The following is a 15,935-nucleotide window of genomic DNA, read 5'->3' as shown; positions in this document are numbered from 1 at the left end:
CAACTTTTCCACAATATGAAATGAACCACAGCTTTACTCACGGACTTGTTTAATTTTTCTGCATTTATCTTAACAATCAAAGAAATCCACAACATCCATATCAACTTTTAACATATTCAAATGGGTTCAAAGCACTGTCAAGGACTGTCAAAAACATTTACCATGATGCTCCTCATTACTTCAATCAGACAAAGAAAAATTCCCTCTACCACCACCTGAGCATGCTGACCTATATAATTACAAAACTCAACCCATAAACAAAAAATTATATATACAAACAAGTAATCAATTTATCCAACATAATAAATACTTGCCAGTTCTATGAGTTTACAAATTATAATTTTCTAAGTACCTTAATAAAAAGTAACTAATATTTACCAGAACGTTTAAGTTCTTACCAATTAAAAAGACCATGATTCAATGGCTTCTACAGATGCATTTGAAACAATGGTCCCATTTCCTCACAGTGTCTCGTTCAGCCAGTGACCTACCTAGCATACACACTACAAGATGAACCTATATAATGCAGCTATTGTTTATGTTGATCACATTCACTGGTAGCACTGTTTGACATTGACTTAAGTGGAGTACAATGCAATTACCAGTGGTGGAATGTAACTAAGTACATTCACTCAAGTACTGTACTTAAGTGCAATTTTGAGGTACATGTGCTATATTTGAGTATTTCTATTTTGTGTAACTTTATACTTCTACTTCACTACATTAAGAGGCAAATATTGTGCTTTTTACTCCACTACATTTAGTTGACAGCTTTAGTTATTTTTAGGTTTAAAATGAAAAAAATGATCAATTTAAAATGATTCTGCATTTTTATAAATTAAACCTCATAAAAGTATATTAACCAGTTAAAATAAGTCCTATCTTTACAAAATTAAAGCTTAAATAAATTCAACACAACAAATAATCTAATATTATATTTCGAATATATATCTGAGTTCTGTATAACAAATACTTTTTGTCTCCTCTTCTGTTACCGAATGATGCGTTAAATAATTCTGCATGTAATTTAGTGTCATATTACCTGAAGCAAACAGGGGGAAAAGACTTGCAGCATACAGTATTCTTGCTCAGGTTTATTGCATTATCAACTGAATGCTTGGAGGTTCTTTTGGCAAAAAATAACACAATGTGATGCCAATTTTTTGCATCTTAAATATAGTTCAGTGGCATTACTCTCAAGACATTCTGCTCCCAACTCAATAAAAATTCCACATCATGAATATGCAAATGTATTGTGTAATTTGCAAATTGAATCAGGATTGACTTCCAAACTATTTCTTATGTTGCATACAATAAATCATATTTTTTATGATCAAAGAGAAAGTTTCCACTGTAGAAAGAAGAGAAACATATTTATGATTGGAGGGGGACTTTATGCAATTGCATTTTTATTCTAAATACCATTTTTCCCCAGGTATTTAGTTCACAGCCACCTGTTCTGTACATGCTTTGATTTTCTTCTTTTTTTGGGAATAAAGAAAATAATATACTCGCTCACTTTACTTTCACAATGCACACGGATATGCACAGTGAGAGACAAAAACCATTGCAAAACATGGTTCCTCTGCACATACTCATTTAACAAGTACACCATCGAGACGTGCGTAATGTGCAAAGTCAGCACGGTTTACCAGCCAGATGTTTTCTTGACTTGATGGTGACAGAAGTTTACATATGCAACATATTTTGCAATGTTTCTGGTTTTCAAGGTTTTTTGAATTTCCTTAGGACCAGGTTAAGGTGCAAGGAATTTCTAAATTAAACTTACTACAACATAAATGACCATGGCAATCCAGCCAGATTTAAAGAGAGCAACCTCTGTGATTTTGAAAGCTCACATTTAGGCTCAATTTACCTCACCAGCCCACTTATTCTGCTACATACAGCCATCAGGTAGCTCAGAGAGCCTGAGTACATTGACTGATATAGGGTCAGATTATAACACACACAACAAATTATTTAAATATTTATCTGTTCTCTTTATTGACACATCTCTCAAACACACTTCACCATGCTCATTCTTACATTCCTAACCTTTCACAGTAAAAGCTTACTAATGAAATAACTCATTCATATTTAGTTTTCAAAAGCAATGCAAAAATGTACAATACATCATTTACATAAATGTAGTGGCTTATTCCACTTTGCAAAATATCACAGCACCCTGTCTTATTTACTATAATTACATAAAGATTTATTACATTAGACATACATCTGTTTTTGGTGTTAATGTCACAAACAGTAGGTAGTAAACACAAAACCGTTCTTATAATATCTTTTCACATCTTTTGGACTCATGCAAAATAAAAGAAAATTAAATATTAAATTCAAACAAGCAAACAAACCAAACTAAATAATATGACAATTTATAAAATGGTAGTTGCTCAGGCTGTGACACTGGATGCAAGTCTGCTTCAAAACACAAACCAAACAATATTTTTGCATATTTTAGCCTCTTATTCATTACACATTAACAGAATGTAAATCACTGGCCACCAGCCTCTGGGGAATAACATTAATAAAAACATCTGAACAAACAAGAATGTGCCACAATGGCACACTTTACATTTCTTTTGAGATTTTAACTGCATTAATGAAACCATAACATAACGTGGAGATAAATAAGGACCAATTCAAGTTGATTTGTGGTGAAATAAATGGAAATGAATGACTCTCTTGAAGGGATGAATGCACACTTAAGACTTAAAGGGGAAAAAAAACATCATGCTTTATAGACGATGGGCACTCAAGTAAACATGATTTGCAGGTAAAGGGCTATAAAAATACAAGAACACCAAACTCTTTCAGGTAAACACACACTATGTCTGCATGTAGTTAAAACTAAAGCTTGAGACTTCATAGAAATGCATTTCAGAAATGTAATAGTGCCCAGTCAGATCAAATCAACATGACACGATCTCTATAATTCCATGCAACTTCTAATTTATAAACTCCTCAAGAAATACCGGAGGATAATCTTCTTTTAGATGTAAAGTTTGCCATTTTATTTTCATTATGGTTGTTAATCTGAGATCAAAAGAGGCATTGGAAATGGGTGAAAAGTATAAAAATAAGCTGTGGGAATTCATTTACCCTTCAGCTTTTAAGAGTTGATTGATTTTGAACCTTGGCATTAAAAGATAGATTCCCTGTGGCGTGGCTTGAAAATTGTCTTAAAAAGCAACCACCACACATGTAAAAAGTGGAACTGTTTTACTTATTATTAGTAGTAGTAGTATAGTAAGTACTACATAACAATGTTACATGCAGACAAAGTGAACGGCTACATACATTACAAACTGGACTTTTCTCCCCGCTCCTCCAGTGTCTCACATTGTTGTTAGATGGCATCTCTGTAAATCTCTGTCTCTCTCCTGGAGGTAAGTCTGTCTGCAAATAGATCTGCAGTCTGAACTCAATGCCATCATCCAGTGTAGCCTCAACCTAAAGTGCATAAATTCATATTTTTGATTCATAGTTTGTGGATGGATTTTGCCATCAGTCACAAGTAAAAAATACATATAAAGTCAACCGCAGACATACAATTAAGGGTGTGCATGAATTTTGTAAAAAAAAAAAAAAAAAAAAAAAATTAAGACAGACAAGAAAAAAATGCATCCGATTACACAGCTTAAAATAGACATTATTGATTTCCTGAAGCAATGAGGTGCTTCACAATAATAAGACCTTCAATATGGTTTCCAAATATATTCCCTCATTAGTAAACCATACTGCAGGCTTTCCTCTGAAAGCACTCCTATTCTCAATGGCTTCACTTCCAAAGGTTATCTAAGACAACTCTGATTTCAATGTCCCTTTAACAATCCAGTGCTACTTAATAAAGCAGTGCTTCGCAGTTTGAAAATACATTGTTAGAGGTTCCAACAAAGCCCAGTTTATGAACAAACAACTCATAGGCACTGGTTTAGCCGTCGGCTGCAAACAGTTAAATATACAGTAAGTCTATGTGCATACAAGATAACATGCGTCTGCACAACTTGCAGGGAGCTGCAGGTTGGGCTGCTGTGTCTGGAGCGCAGTAGGGAATGTGGGGTGAACCATCAACAGGGTCTCTGACTGCAGCAACCTACAACACAAAACGGTACATATTATTCCCTGCACTGGTAATTCATTTACACTAAGGTAACACTTTAATGTAGCCAAGTATATTATTTCCTTTATTACAGAGTCAAAATAAACTAGTTTGGTGTTCCATGGCATCACATGGGGTCACGTAGCATATCCTCATGAACGGTTCTTATGATATCTCAAGAAAACTTGTCGTGTTGAACAATCTCAAGGTTGTGTTTTAAACACCTGGTTGATGTTTTGAGACAGAACGACTTGATTAGGTTCAGGCACCAAATCTACTTGATGAAGTCTGGGAAACAAATCCATGTGGTTGAGTTTAGAAAAAACATAAAAAGTTTGGATTAAAGTAACTACTTCTGTATGGAACCATTAAATGCAGTTAGATATGTGATTTAGAACATGGCATATTTATATAAACAAGTTAAAAGTTATCCTAAAATAACAAGGGACACAGGGAGCGGCCAACAGTCCACAAACCAATAGGTGAAGTCACAGTGACTACGTCCTGTAATTATACAGTCTATGTTTCCACCTAAAAGAGAACAGCTTTCAATATTGTAAATGTTATATAGTCCTCAAATACAAACTGATTCCAAATATAATTGGGATGCTGTGTAAAATATACACCACTGCTCAAAAGTTTGGGGTCACTAAGAAATGCCCTTTTTTTTTTTTAAACTGTAATGTTTATTAGGTTTTGTTTTTTTTCATGTACACAAGAGACATACACAGCAAAAGAAAAAACACTTAACATTAATAAAACAGCATCAACATTCATGGCTGCGGGTATCCATATTCTACAAAATCAGATTCATACAGTTTACAGTTCACATGTCTTTCGTTATGTCATACAACACCCATTTTTTCCACTTTGAAATAGAAACATCTTCCTTCAGTCGAAGTTGGTAGGTCATTTTTTCCATACAGTATAGTTCTCTTACAATCCCTAGCCATTGTTCTATGGTAGGAGATTCAGTCTTGTACCAGTTCCTTGTTATTGTCTTCTTGGTCGCAATCAGCAGTATCTTGACTATATAACTATCATTACCAGTTACACTTTCAGTTACATTTCCAAGGTACATAATTTTACTTTCATTTGGTATTTCATACCCCAATATATCTTTAATTATGGCACCGACACCATCCCAAAAGGAGCGCAGCCTGGGGCACATCCAGAAAATATGTGCATGGTTAGCCTCTTTGCTCCCACATGCCCGCCAACATAGTTGTTCTGTAGCACTTTGTCGACTTTTAATCTTGGGTGTGATAAAGAAACGGGTTAAATTTTTCCACCCAAATTCCCTCCACGTTTGTGAACTTGTAGTCGAGTGTGGTGTTTCACACATATCAAGCCATTCCTCAGGGGTGATGTCGATGCCCAGCTCCTTCTCCCATCTAGCCCTAATGTAATCAGTTGAAGCATCCGTACAATCTCTAAGGTTTTGATATAGTACAGATACCACCTTGATTTTTGACCCATTATACACTCGCATTAGTACATCTATCACTCCGTTTAATATTTTTGAGCTCCCTATTTCCTTTATGAAAAAATCCCTTAGCTGTAAGTACCTAAAAAAATCATCATTTTTTAACCCATATGTTTCCCTAAGGTCCTGAAAAGACATTATGTTTCCATTCTTTAATATTGTGCACATGGCAGTGATTCCCTTCCTCTCCCAATTTCTGAATGTCATGTCATTCAAGTTTGGCTTGAATCTTTCGTCATACGCAATCCAGCTCAACAATCTCACTCCCTGTTCTAATCTATGCCGTTTTATGAAATCAGCCCAGATAGTCAGTGTGTGGGAGGTTATTGGATCTATTGAGTCTTTTAATGTTTTTATTAATGTAATGTTGCCCAAAAGGGATTGTACTGGTATGTTAGTTACCCTCATCTTAATCTCCTTCCACTTGGAGTTATAGTGCTTGTCACACCACTTAACTATTGGTCCAAGTTGTGCTGCCTCATAATAATCTTTTAAATTTAGGAGTGCCATACCCCCCCGGTTCTTAGCCATTTGTAGCGTGCTATATTTTATTCTTGGTTTTTTACCACCCCAAATTAACCTCGATATCATCTTGTCCCAAATTTTAAATCTTTCTAACGGTATCTTGACAGGGAGGGATTGGAAGAAATACAACAGCCTAGGAAAGATGTTAATTTTAATGTCAATTCTTGAACTAAAGTCAAGTGATATAGTCGACCATCTTTCAATATCCCTCTTAATTTGTGTATGAATCTGATCATAATTTATCTTCTGAAGATGGCTTATCTGTTTTGTTAGGGTTACCCCAAGATATTTTATGTGTTCTGAGTTCCATTTCCATTTATAAGCTCTTGTAATTTCCTGGGAAGGGGTATAATTAAAAGCCAGAATCTGTGTTTTGTTCACGTTTATTTTATATCCTGAGTGGTCTCCAAATATACTTATAAGTTTCATCAAATGTGTTAGACTTGTATCGGGTCTTTCTAAATATATTATTACGTCGTCTGCAAACAGACTTATTACATGTTTTTGTTCTTTAATATGTATTCCCTTTATTTCCTCACTCTGTCTTATAGCCTGCGCCAAAGGTTCAATGTATAAGGCAAAGAGGAGAGGGGACAGGCAACATCCTTGGCGTGTTCCCCTCTGTAGCTTTATGCTTTTTGTTAGGCTACCATTAATTTTTATTCTAGCTATAGGATTCTGGTAGATTGTATTGATACATTTAATGGCTTCTTTATTAAACCCAAAACGTTCTAATGTTAAATATAGAAATGTCCAATTTACACTATCAAAAGCCTTTTCAGCATCAAGATTCAGCAATATAGCCTTAGTTTCTTTCATCTGTATTGAGTTTACTATTTGCAGAGTCCTTCTTATGTTATCTAATGTTTGTCGTCCTGTAATAAATCCAGTTTGGTCCTCGTCAATTAATTCTGTCATGAGAGTCTGATATCTCTTTGCTATAATTGATGTGTATATCTTGTAATCCACGTTGAGTACAGAAATGGGTCTGTAGTTGCTACAGTATTCTGCATCTTTGCCCTCCTTGGGGATTACAGATATGATTGCTTCATTCCATGAAGGTGGCAATCTACCTTCCTTAAGGGTACAGTTAAAGGATGAGACGAGGAGAGGGGTTAGTTCTTCTCTAAAAGTTCGGTACCACTCTGATGGAAACCCGTCACTTCCTGGTGATTTATTTGCCTTAAGCCTGGATATTGCCTTAGATATTTCTTCAGGAGTTATAGGTCCTGTCAGAGCATTGTTTTGTTTTTCTCCGATAGATGGCAAATCAAGAGAATTAAGAAACTGCCTTTTTGCATCTTCATCCGATGAGGGTGGTTGAGAGTATAATTTTTCATAATAATCTCTGAATGTGATCTCTATTTCTACTTCATTATGTCTTAGATGGTCTGTGAATGGGTCTCTGATCTTATATATCGTATTACTCACTTGTTGTTTCCTAATTCTCCTCGCCAGAAGCCTTGTGGCTTTAGGGCCTGTTTCATAATAATCTTGTTTCAGAAATCTAAGTTTTTTCTCTATTTCACTTCCTAATATATTATCTATTTCCCCTTTAATGACCTTTATTTCTTGTTGGAGTTGGGCTGTACAAGTGGTTTGGCGTTTTACCTCAAGATTTTTTAGTTTTTCAACTAAATTGAGATACTTTGCCTGCTTAAGCTTTTTTTGTCTTGATGTGATGGCTATTAGTTTCCCCCTTATCACCGCCTTCAGTGCATCCCATAAGATAGTAGGGTTGATTCCTTCTGTGTCATTTTCCTCTATGCTTTTCTTTATTTCATTCTTAATTTGTTCTATTGTTGTCTTGTTATTTAATATGCTTACATTCAGTCTCCAGGTGGTGTTTTTCTGCCTTTTATTCAAAAGCACATTTAAGTGGACTGTACTGTGATCTGAAATGTCAGCTACACCAATTTTGCATTCTTTTACTTTGTATAGATCCCAACTGTTCATAAAAATATAGTCAATTCTAGAGTGTGTGTTATATATAGTAGAGTAGTGTGTATAATCTTTTTCCATCGGATGTAGTTCACGCCATACATCAACCAGTCCATGTTCCTTCAACGACATGTTTATGAATTTAGATATATGTGTCTTATTTCTTTTTATACTTGTTGTGTCTACCCTATGATCCATTATGTTAAAATCACCAGCACATATCACTATACCTTCAGATTCTAAGGCCATAACTGAGAATAATGATTTAAAGAATTGTTTAGTACTCTCCGGAGGAGCATATACATTAATTAGCGTAACCATCTCTTCCTGTAGTTTCCCCTTAACTATAATGTATCGTCCTTCTTTATCCTTGATTTCTTTTAGACATTCAAAATGAGTCGAGTTCTGTATAAGTATTGCCACCCCTCTTTTGTTACTTTGTTTACAAGTACTGTAATAGGTCTTTCTAAAACCAAATTTCTTCAGCTTTTCATGCTCTTCCTGGGAAAGATGCGTTTCCTGCATGAAGATAACTTGAGCCTTAAGTTTTCTCATTTTCAATATTACCTTACGTCTTTTAATTGAATTGTTCAACCCATTAACATTTAACGACACTAACGATGTGCTGTTCATTTATAGCTTTGGAAGATGACGTTATACACTTCCCTCGAACCCATATTGCAGCCATGAGAACATACAACAGCCCAAAGAACATTGAGCAATTCAACAGCAAAAAAAGTCGAACTAAGATTACAACAGTAGGCACTTGCCTCCCACGTTTCCCCCGTGGGTTGAGGGGAAATCCCCATAAAATATGAGGGCCCCTCCTTATTGAGGTCCATTATTAATACAGAGCTGCCAAGTGTCACGCTTTGAGTGTGACAGTCACGCAATTTAACCCATTCTCACACCACGCGCCACACTTGACATTTCTCACGCTTAAATTTCCCCATTCAATACTCTGTATTTATTTTTTCATCCTAATAAACTTTCGTCCTCGCGGCTTGCCGTAGTTCGAGTAACTCTGATTGACTGACCGAGATAACCAATCCCAGACTCATCCGTCAGTCCTCTGTGCCTAAGCCTAAATCTAACCAACCGCGGAAGGCACCACGCAATATTAACCAATCAGAAGCAACGTAAGGCGGGTCTTGGCGTCACTAACCATCTTTCACACACACAACAGCGCCGACATTTAAAACCCACTCGATGTTGCAAGAAGACAGATGGTAAGTAGCTACTTAATTTTGTTGACAGTTGATACACTGTTTCTCCTTGAGTTTCCTAGTTAGTACTGTTTTAAGGCTGCTATAAGTCTATCACTGTCCTGTATTTGTTGCAGAGCTGTGTAACATTTATTTGCCTCTTCTCTTGACCAGTTCACACTTGAAAAAGAGACTCTAACGTTAGTCTCAATGTGTGTGTGTGTGTGTGTGTGTATGTCAGAGTTACAGACTTATATTATATCAATTTAGACCCCCCTAAAGCAGTGTTTCTCAAAATTCTAAATTTCAAGGTCTATCCTTAACTCTGACAGTGTACAAATAGAACCAAATTAGCTTGATTGGCATGAATGGTATCAACCTTTGTTGCCAAAAGCAGAACATACATACAGACATGCAATTCAATTACGATACAATTAATACAATACATTAAATATTAATACAAATATAATAAATATTTTACATTAAATATATTTCATATTAAATCTCTCTCTTTCGTGCTCTGGCTCGCTCTCTCTCTTTCACGGTCTCTCTCTTTCGCGGTCTCTCTCCTTCGCGATACATGCGAGTATGACGATAGCCAGAAAAATGTGCCAGGATGCAGCAGCAGCAGCGCCCATCAAGGAAAGGCAGATGTCACAAGGCATATAAAAAGCAAAGCGCATCGTACCAAAGAACAGGCAGTACAGTCAACAGCCAGCATTGCACCGTATTATGGCCCAGCCACTGTTGGTGGCATGACAGCTCAGGAAGTCAAGGTACTACACGCTATTCAGCTACTGGCAGTGTTCATAACACTTCTAGTAGCTGAATTGCACTTGTAGGTTATATCAGCATAAATGCATAATAAATGAAACAAATGCCTTGTCAAATCTAATGTTCATTTTAACTGTTTTCATTTGTTTATTTTTGTATGTAATAGTGTTTTTCTATGGACCTTGAGTCTGCTGCTAAGACATTCATTCAATCAAAAAACACTTCATGTTTTTTTAAATGATTTGCTTTTTAATTACCTCCTTTCTGCTGCAGACAAGGAGAGCTGAGGTAAAGGTAGCAGTGTCAATGGTGGAACACAATGTACCATTTGCAGTAGCTGATCACTTCAGCCCATTGCTAAAAGAATGCTTCAAAGATTCCCCTACTGCACAGAGCTTCAAGTCTGCCTGCACAAAAATGTCCTGCATAATAAATGAAGCAGTGGCTCCTCACTTTAGAAAGGAACTGGTCATGAAGATGAGGACCAATCCTTTCACGTTGATCACAGATGGATCAAATGATACAGGCCATTACATTTTCCTCACTTTTCAGCACCCTTTTTAGATTAATCAGAGAAGGCACACACACAATTTCAGTCTGATGTGTACCTTTAATCTGACATATGATATATGTACCTATCGTTACAGGACATGAGAAGATGAACCCGCTCACTGTGCGGGTATATGACAGTGACCTCAGCAAAGTTGTCCACAGGTTCCTGGATATGTGCCCCACCAGCGGGCCAAACTGCGGCACGGCTGAAGTGATCTACAAGAAGATGGATGAGGCCTTGCAGAAAAACGACATACCATGGAGAAACTGTGTCAGTCTGTCTGTTGATAATGCTCCTGTCAATACAGGAGCAAGGAACTCCATCGCATCCAGAATTCTTCAAGAAAATGCCAGCATCTACATCCATGGGTGTCCTTGTCACATCATCCACAACACTGCCAAACAGGCTGGTCAGGCTTTTTTGGAGGTGAGTTGAATCATGTGTGCTTAAGACCTACCGTATCTGTTATGTATAATGTCAAGTCCAACAGGTTGTTATGCTGTGCGGTGTCATGAACCAATGACAACAATGTCTTGTGACAACAATGTCTTGTGACAGGTGTGTGGATTTGATCCAGAGGATCTCGCTGTGGATGTCGGACATTGGTTTAAAGGAAGCACCAATCGTAAAGGTTACCTGACAGGTATGTATGTGAAGTCCCAATGTAGTACAAATTAAATCCAGAAGAGTTTGATCAAATTGGCATTAAGTTGTTCCATTCTTGTCATAGAATTCTGTGAGCTCCATGGAAGTGAGTATATGGAAATGCTCATGCACGTTTCTGTTCGATGGTTGAGCCTGGAGAAATGTTTGACTCGTATCCTGCAGCAGTATCAGCCACTGGCCAGCTACTTGAAGTCATTAAGTAGGCATCACATTTTAATGATCCAAATGCATGGTTATTAGAACAGACTGAATAGTAAATGTAGTATGCACAACCATTTTTTTCTCTCTTTTTCACAGATGATAAACAGCCAAGGTTCAGGAGGCTTGTGGAGGCATTCTCTGACCCAATTACAGAGGTGTACCTGCTCTTCTATCAAGCAACGTTTCCAGTCTTCTCCACCTTCAACCTCCTCCTCCAGAGAGACAAGTCATCCATCTTCCTTCTACATGATGAGGTAAATTGGGAAGGTTGGGATACAGTTTGCTAGTATGATGTTCTATCTTTGTTCCTTTTTTATTAGCACGAAATACATGTAAATTTGTAAATCTTTTCTGAAATTTTTAGATGAGGGGTTTCATCCGCAAGCTGCTCTCGAAGTTTCTGAAGCCTGCTGCTTTGCAGCACCGGGAACTGCATGAAATCCGCTTTAAGGAGCCATCCAACCAACTGCCAGGTAATAAGTAATTGTAATCCAAAAGTTTTACATCAGAATATGCACGTGCACTATCCACTCACTGATCTCACTCAACACACTGTTTGTTAGAGGGCTGCACACATACATGGGACCACAATGTCCCCAGAACTTTTTTGTTTAGCCCAAATGTGTGACTGACTATGCTGCTTGCATTTCTGTCTAATAAACTATTCAATAAATCACTGATATGATGAAGATACTTAAAGGGGTGCTTTTAAGTTAGCTATTGTGGTTTTTGATGGTGACTAAAGTGACTCAACACAGTCTTATTCCCTTCTCATACTGACATGTTGGTGCATACAGCATTGTTAATGACCTCTGAGGTTGTTTTGTGTCTCTTAGGAGAAAAGTTGGTGATTGGCTTCACTACTCGAGCTACACTCAACAGGCTCCTTGAAGCAGGAGACATTACACCGCAGCAAGTGCAGAGGTTTCAGCAGGCAGCAGTGGCATTTCTGGAAAGGGCTGTGGAGTATGCCATCAAGAAACTCCCCATGAAAGAGCCTCTGATAAAACATGCCATGTTTCTGGATGTCCAGCAGAGAGCAGAGTGTGGAGTGGAAGATGCCCTCTACTTTGTCGACAGGTTAGTTGGGGTATCAAGTAAAGTATGTTTTATCAATGGTGCCAAATCCTAACACACGTTGTCTCAATATGCTTTACAAGTAGAGCAGGCTTAAGACCAGGCTGTTGTCACATTTTCTTGTTTGATGACCACATCTGAAAAACAACCCCTGTTTCAGTTACACTACTTTACCAGATCAGTGCACATTGTGTTATTTTTAGGTTTCCTGAACTTCTCCCATACAATGGCCCTGAGGAGCGTGATCAACTGACTGAGGAGTTTCTGGACTACCAGTCCATGGACATTGCCATGCCCGAAGACCCATCAATCTTTGACTGTGAGAGCTTTGTGGGGAACATGGCATCAATGAAGAATAAGGTAAGAATGATTCTGTAGTCATGGGAATACCCATTGACATAATCAACTTAATACTACACAAAAATACTTGAGAGTAATTGGGCTTCCTATGTACATTTTTCAAAGGTGACCGGTATGAGCAGATTTGGGAGGCTGTCCCGTATTGCCAAGTTGGTCTTGGTGCTTCCTCATTCTAATGCTGATGCAGAACGAGTTTTCTCTGCAGTTGGACTAAACAAAACCAAAACACGAAACAGCTTGGCTCTTGAGGGAACACTATCATCGATCATGACGGTGAAGATGGCGAGCCTTGAGCCACAGTGTTTCAAGTGGGAGCCCCCTGCCTCTGTCATGAAGGCATCAAAATCTGCCACTCATGCATACAACATGAGACATGTCCCCAGCTAAATGGAGAGTTGTTTGAGAATAATTTTGCAAATAAATGTATTTTATCAAAATTTGTAACAATTTTCATTTCTAATTTCTGGTTAACTAAGACTAGCATTAGGAGGCCACAGTACAGGGAGAGCCGCTGACATGTAGGTAAGGACATCAATCTTAAGGAATTAATCGATGTTAAAAGGCCAAAGGCATCATGGTGCTAGAGTCTCACTCTTGTCATTTTCTGAAACTTGGCAGCCCTGATTAATATCTCGATTCTCTTGAACATCTGTCTCATTATTGCTCACACATACAGAGCCCGATCAATCTTAACAATGAAAACTATTAAGTCCAATTACTCAGGTCCTCTTAGATACAATCTTTTAGACTATTTATCTTCAGTGTCTTGCGTGTACTATTTCTCACTTACTTACTCATTTAGATGCACTCACATACTTTATATGTCCATTCCTTTGTATTTCTGTAGCTTATGTTTTGCTCGTGTCGCGGTGTCCTCCTGGTTTCCTACCCGTTGCCATGGCCACGCTCTCTTTAGTCTCTCCTCCGTCTCCGCGGAAGACGTTTCTCTCACTGATGGCCTGCCCTCCATCTCCGTATCAGGTGCGCCTCTCCCCGCCGGGACGATTGTCGCTTCAATCCCTCTCCTGCTCAGGTCTTTTGCAGCCTCTCGCGCAGTTTCGTATGTTTTCGGGCCGGTGTCCCAATGTATCCTCATTCTGGCCATGGGTGTCTGGAAACGGATTCCTCTCTCTTTTAAAACTTTTTTAATCCCCGCGTATTCCTTCCTTTTCTGAATTATTTCCGTGGCATAGTCGTGATCAAAGAACAGCGCCCGGTTGTTATGTTGGGGTCTTTTCTTCCAGGCTTCCCTCAGTACCGTCTCTTTTGTTGTGTACTGGAGGAAGTTAACCACGATAGATCTCGGGGATTTGCTGGAGTCCGGTTTTGGTACCAGAGCTCGGTGTGCGCGTTGTATTTGTAGGTCCATCTCTGTCGGTAAGGTGAGCTCTGTTTTTAGCAGCTGATCTATGAATTGTGCGGCTGAGGGGCCCTCTGCTCCCTCTTCCAGGCCAAAAATCCGAAGGTTGTTTCTGTGATTTCTTCCCTCTTGGTCTGTCAGTCTTTCTTGTAGTATTTTCTGTTGCTTCAGTGTTTGGAGCAGTACCTCCTTTGCTTCTGCATTCCAGTTTTCCGCCTCTTCAATTCTTTGCTCAGCCTCCGTAATTCTCACCGTTTGCGTAGCTAGCTCCTTCCCTGTGTCTGTTAACTTTTGATTAATGTCTCTCTTAAAATCCTCGAGTTCTTCCTTAAGTTCTTTTTTCATTTCCTCCTTGAGTGTGGCGAGCTGGTTTTTCATCTCCGTTTTGAAATTTTTGATTTCTTTAACGATGTCTTTCAGACCTGCACGTAGCATTTCAACAGTTTCGGTCTCCATGCTTTCAACTTCTTCCCCCGTGTCCGACACGTCTCCTCCGTCGTCGGTCAATTCGGGTTGTTTAGCTGGGTTTTTGGTACCTTTTCGTCTTCTTGACCTTCCTCCCCTTTCCATGTTCAGAACCAAATGTTAAAACACGTTTTAATAGCCGAGTTCGGGGCTTTTTCTCGAGTTTCGATCGGGAGCTAACTGTCTATGCTGCCATCCTGAGCTGGGTCCCACGTGACCTCGAAATGCCCTTTTTAAAAGGAAAGCACAATTTAAAAAAAATAATTAAATAACAGACATGCAGTTTAGTTAATGTGGTGAATGACTATTAAAGCTGGAAATGGCGGATTTTCTTATGGAATATCTATTAGATATTGTCAGCAACCATCACTCATGTGTTCCAGTGGCACACTGTGTTAATATACGTTAGTGTTGAAAAGCTCATTGATCATTAAAACACCTGTGCATTATGTTGCACAGCTGAAAACTGTTTTGTGCCGATTTGAGAAGCAATAAAATTATCCTTCTAGATTCTGTGATGTGAATATTTTGGATACTAGTAGTTAGTATGCTTTTGGGCCAGTTATACAGACATGTAATAATATGATATAATAAAACCTACGTCTGTCACTCGTGCATCTCACTAATCAAATAGGATTCCATTCAAGTAAATGTGTCTATTCCCACTGAGTGCGTGAGACGGAGAATCTGAATTAAGGCTTGTGTTTTACTCAGTCTTAAAGGATTTCTGAAGCTCTGGTTCAAAGCAACTGCAGATGACTTACAGCCTTATTAGATATGAATGAGGTCAAAATCTTTTTTACATGACAGAAGACATGTAAAGTCATACATGTAAAAACAAATATTATATAAAATACACATTAAAAGTTAAATCTGTTCCTCCAGTATATAATATTGAGAATGCTTCGACCTCCTGATGCGGCCACCGGGCAGGTGAGGGACAGCTCTGTGGAGCACAGCGATCTGTAAACTTAAATATTTGCCTGTAGTGGAATCATTGTGTCACTGGGAGTTTTTGGAAATGCCATTTGAGGATGTCACATTTGATAACATGCAGTGTCATCACACCCCGTCCCGTCAAGTAGCAGTGTAGAAACACCAACCCACATGCATACACACACACATCTCTCCTGATAACTGCTGGCAAAACTGCTCAAAGAGTGGCCTGTTCAAACAGTCAACAGTAAACTGACTGAGACACGGGTCAT

The 15,935-nt window shown here is 38.3% G+C and overlaps 2 protein-coding genes across 2 annotated transcripts in view; one reads left to right on the top strand and one right to left on the bottom strand.

The window, feature by feature from the left end:
- Positions 1-2,729: 2,729 nt before the first annotated feature.
- Positions 2,730-15,935, bottom strand: part of vps9d1 (VPS9 domain containing 1) — a 46,281-nt gene continuing 33,075 nt past the window's right edge. Inside the window, exon 17 of the mRNA XM_059334932.1 lies at positions 2,730-4,108. The gene's annotated coding sequence lies outside the window, so the exon portion shown is untranslated. The remainder of the gene's footprint in view (positions 4,109-15,935) is intronic.
- On the top strand, positions 10,678-13,292 carry LOC131973085 (uncharacterized). Its single transcript, XM_059334933.1, has 8 exons — positions 10,678-11,024; positions 11,157-11,241; positions 11,329-11,463; positions 11,562-11,719; positions 11,830-11,938; positions 12,302-12,545; positions 12,746-12,902; positions 13,008-13,292. Exons 1-8 carry the CDS (start codon positions 10,704-10,706, stop codon positions 13,287-13,289), a joined length of 1,491 nt encoding a protein of 496 aa, XP_059190916.1. The 5' UTR covers positions 10,678-10,703; the 3' UTR covers positions 13,290-13,292.

This window comes from Centropristis striata, chromosome 6 (genome assembly GCF_030273125.1).
Source record: "Centropristis striata isolate RG_2023a ecotype Rhode Island chromosome 6, C.striata_1.0, whole genome shotgun sequence".
Taxonomy (NCBI): domain Eukaryota; kingdom Metazoa; phylum Chordata; class Actinopteri; order Perciformes; family Serranidae; genus Centropristis; species Centropristis striata.
The sequence above is the reverse complement of the archived record's forward strand: the minus strand, read 5'-3'. Positions and strand labels throughout refer to the sequence as shown.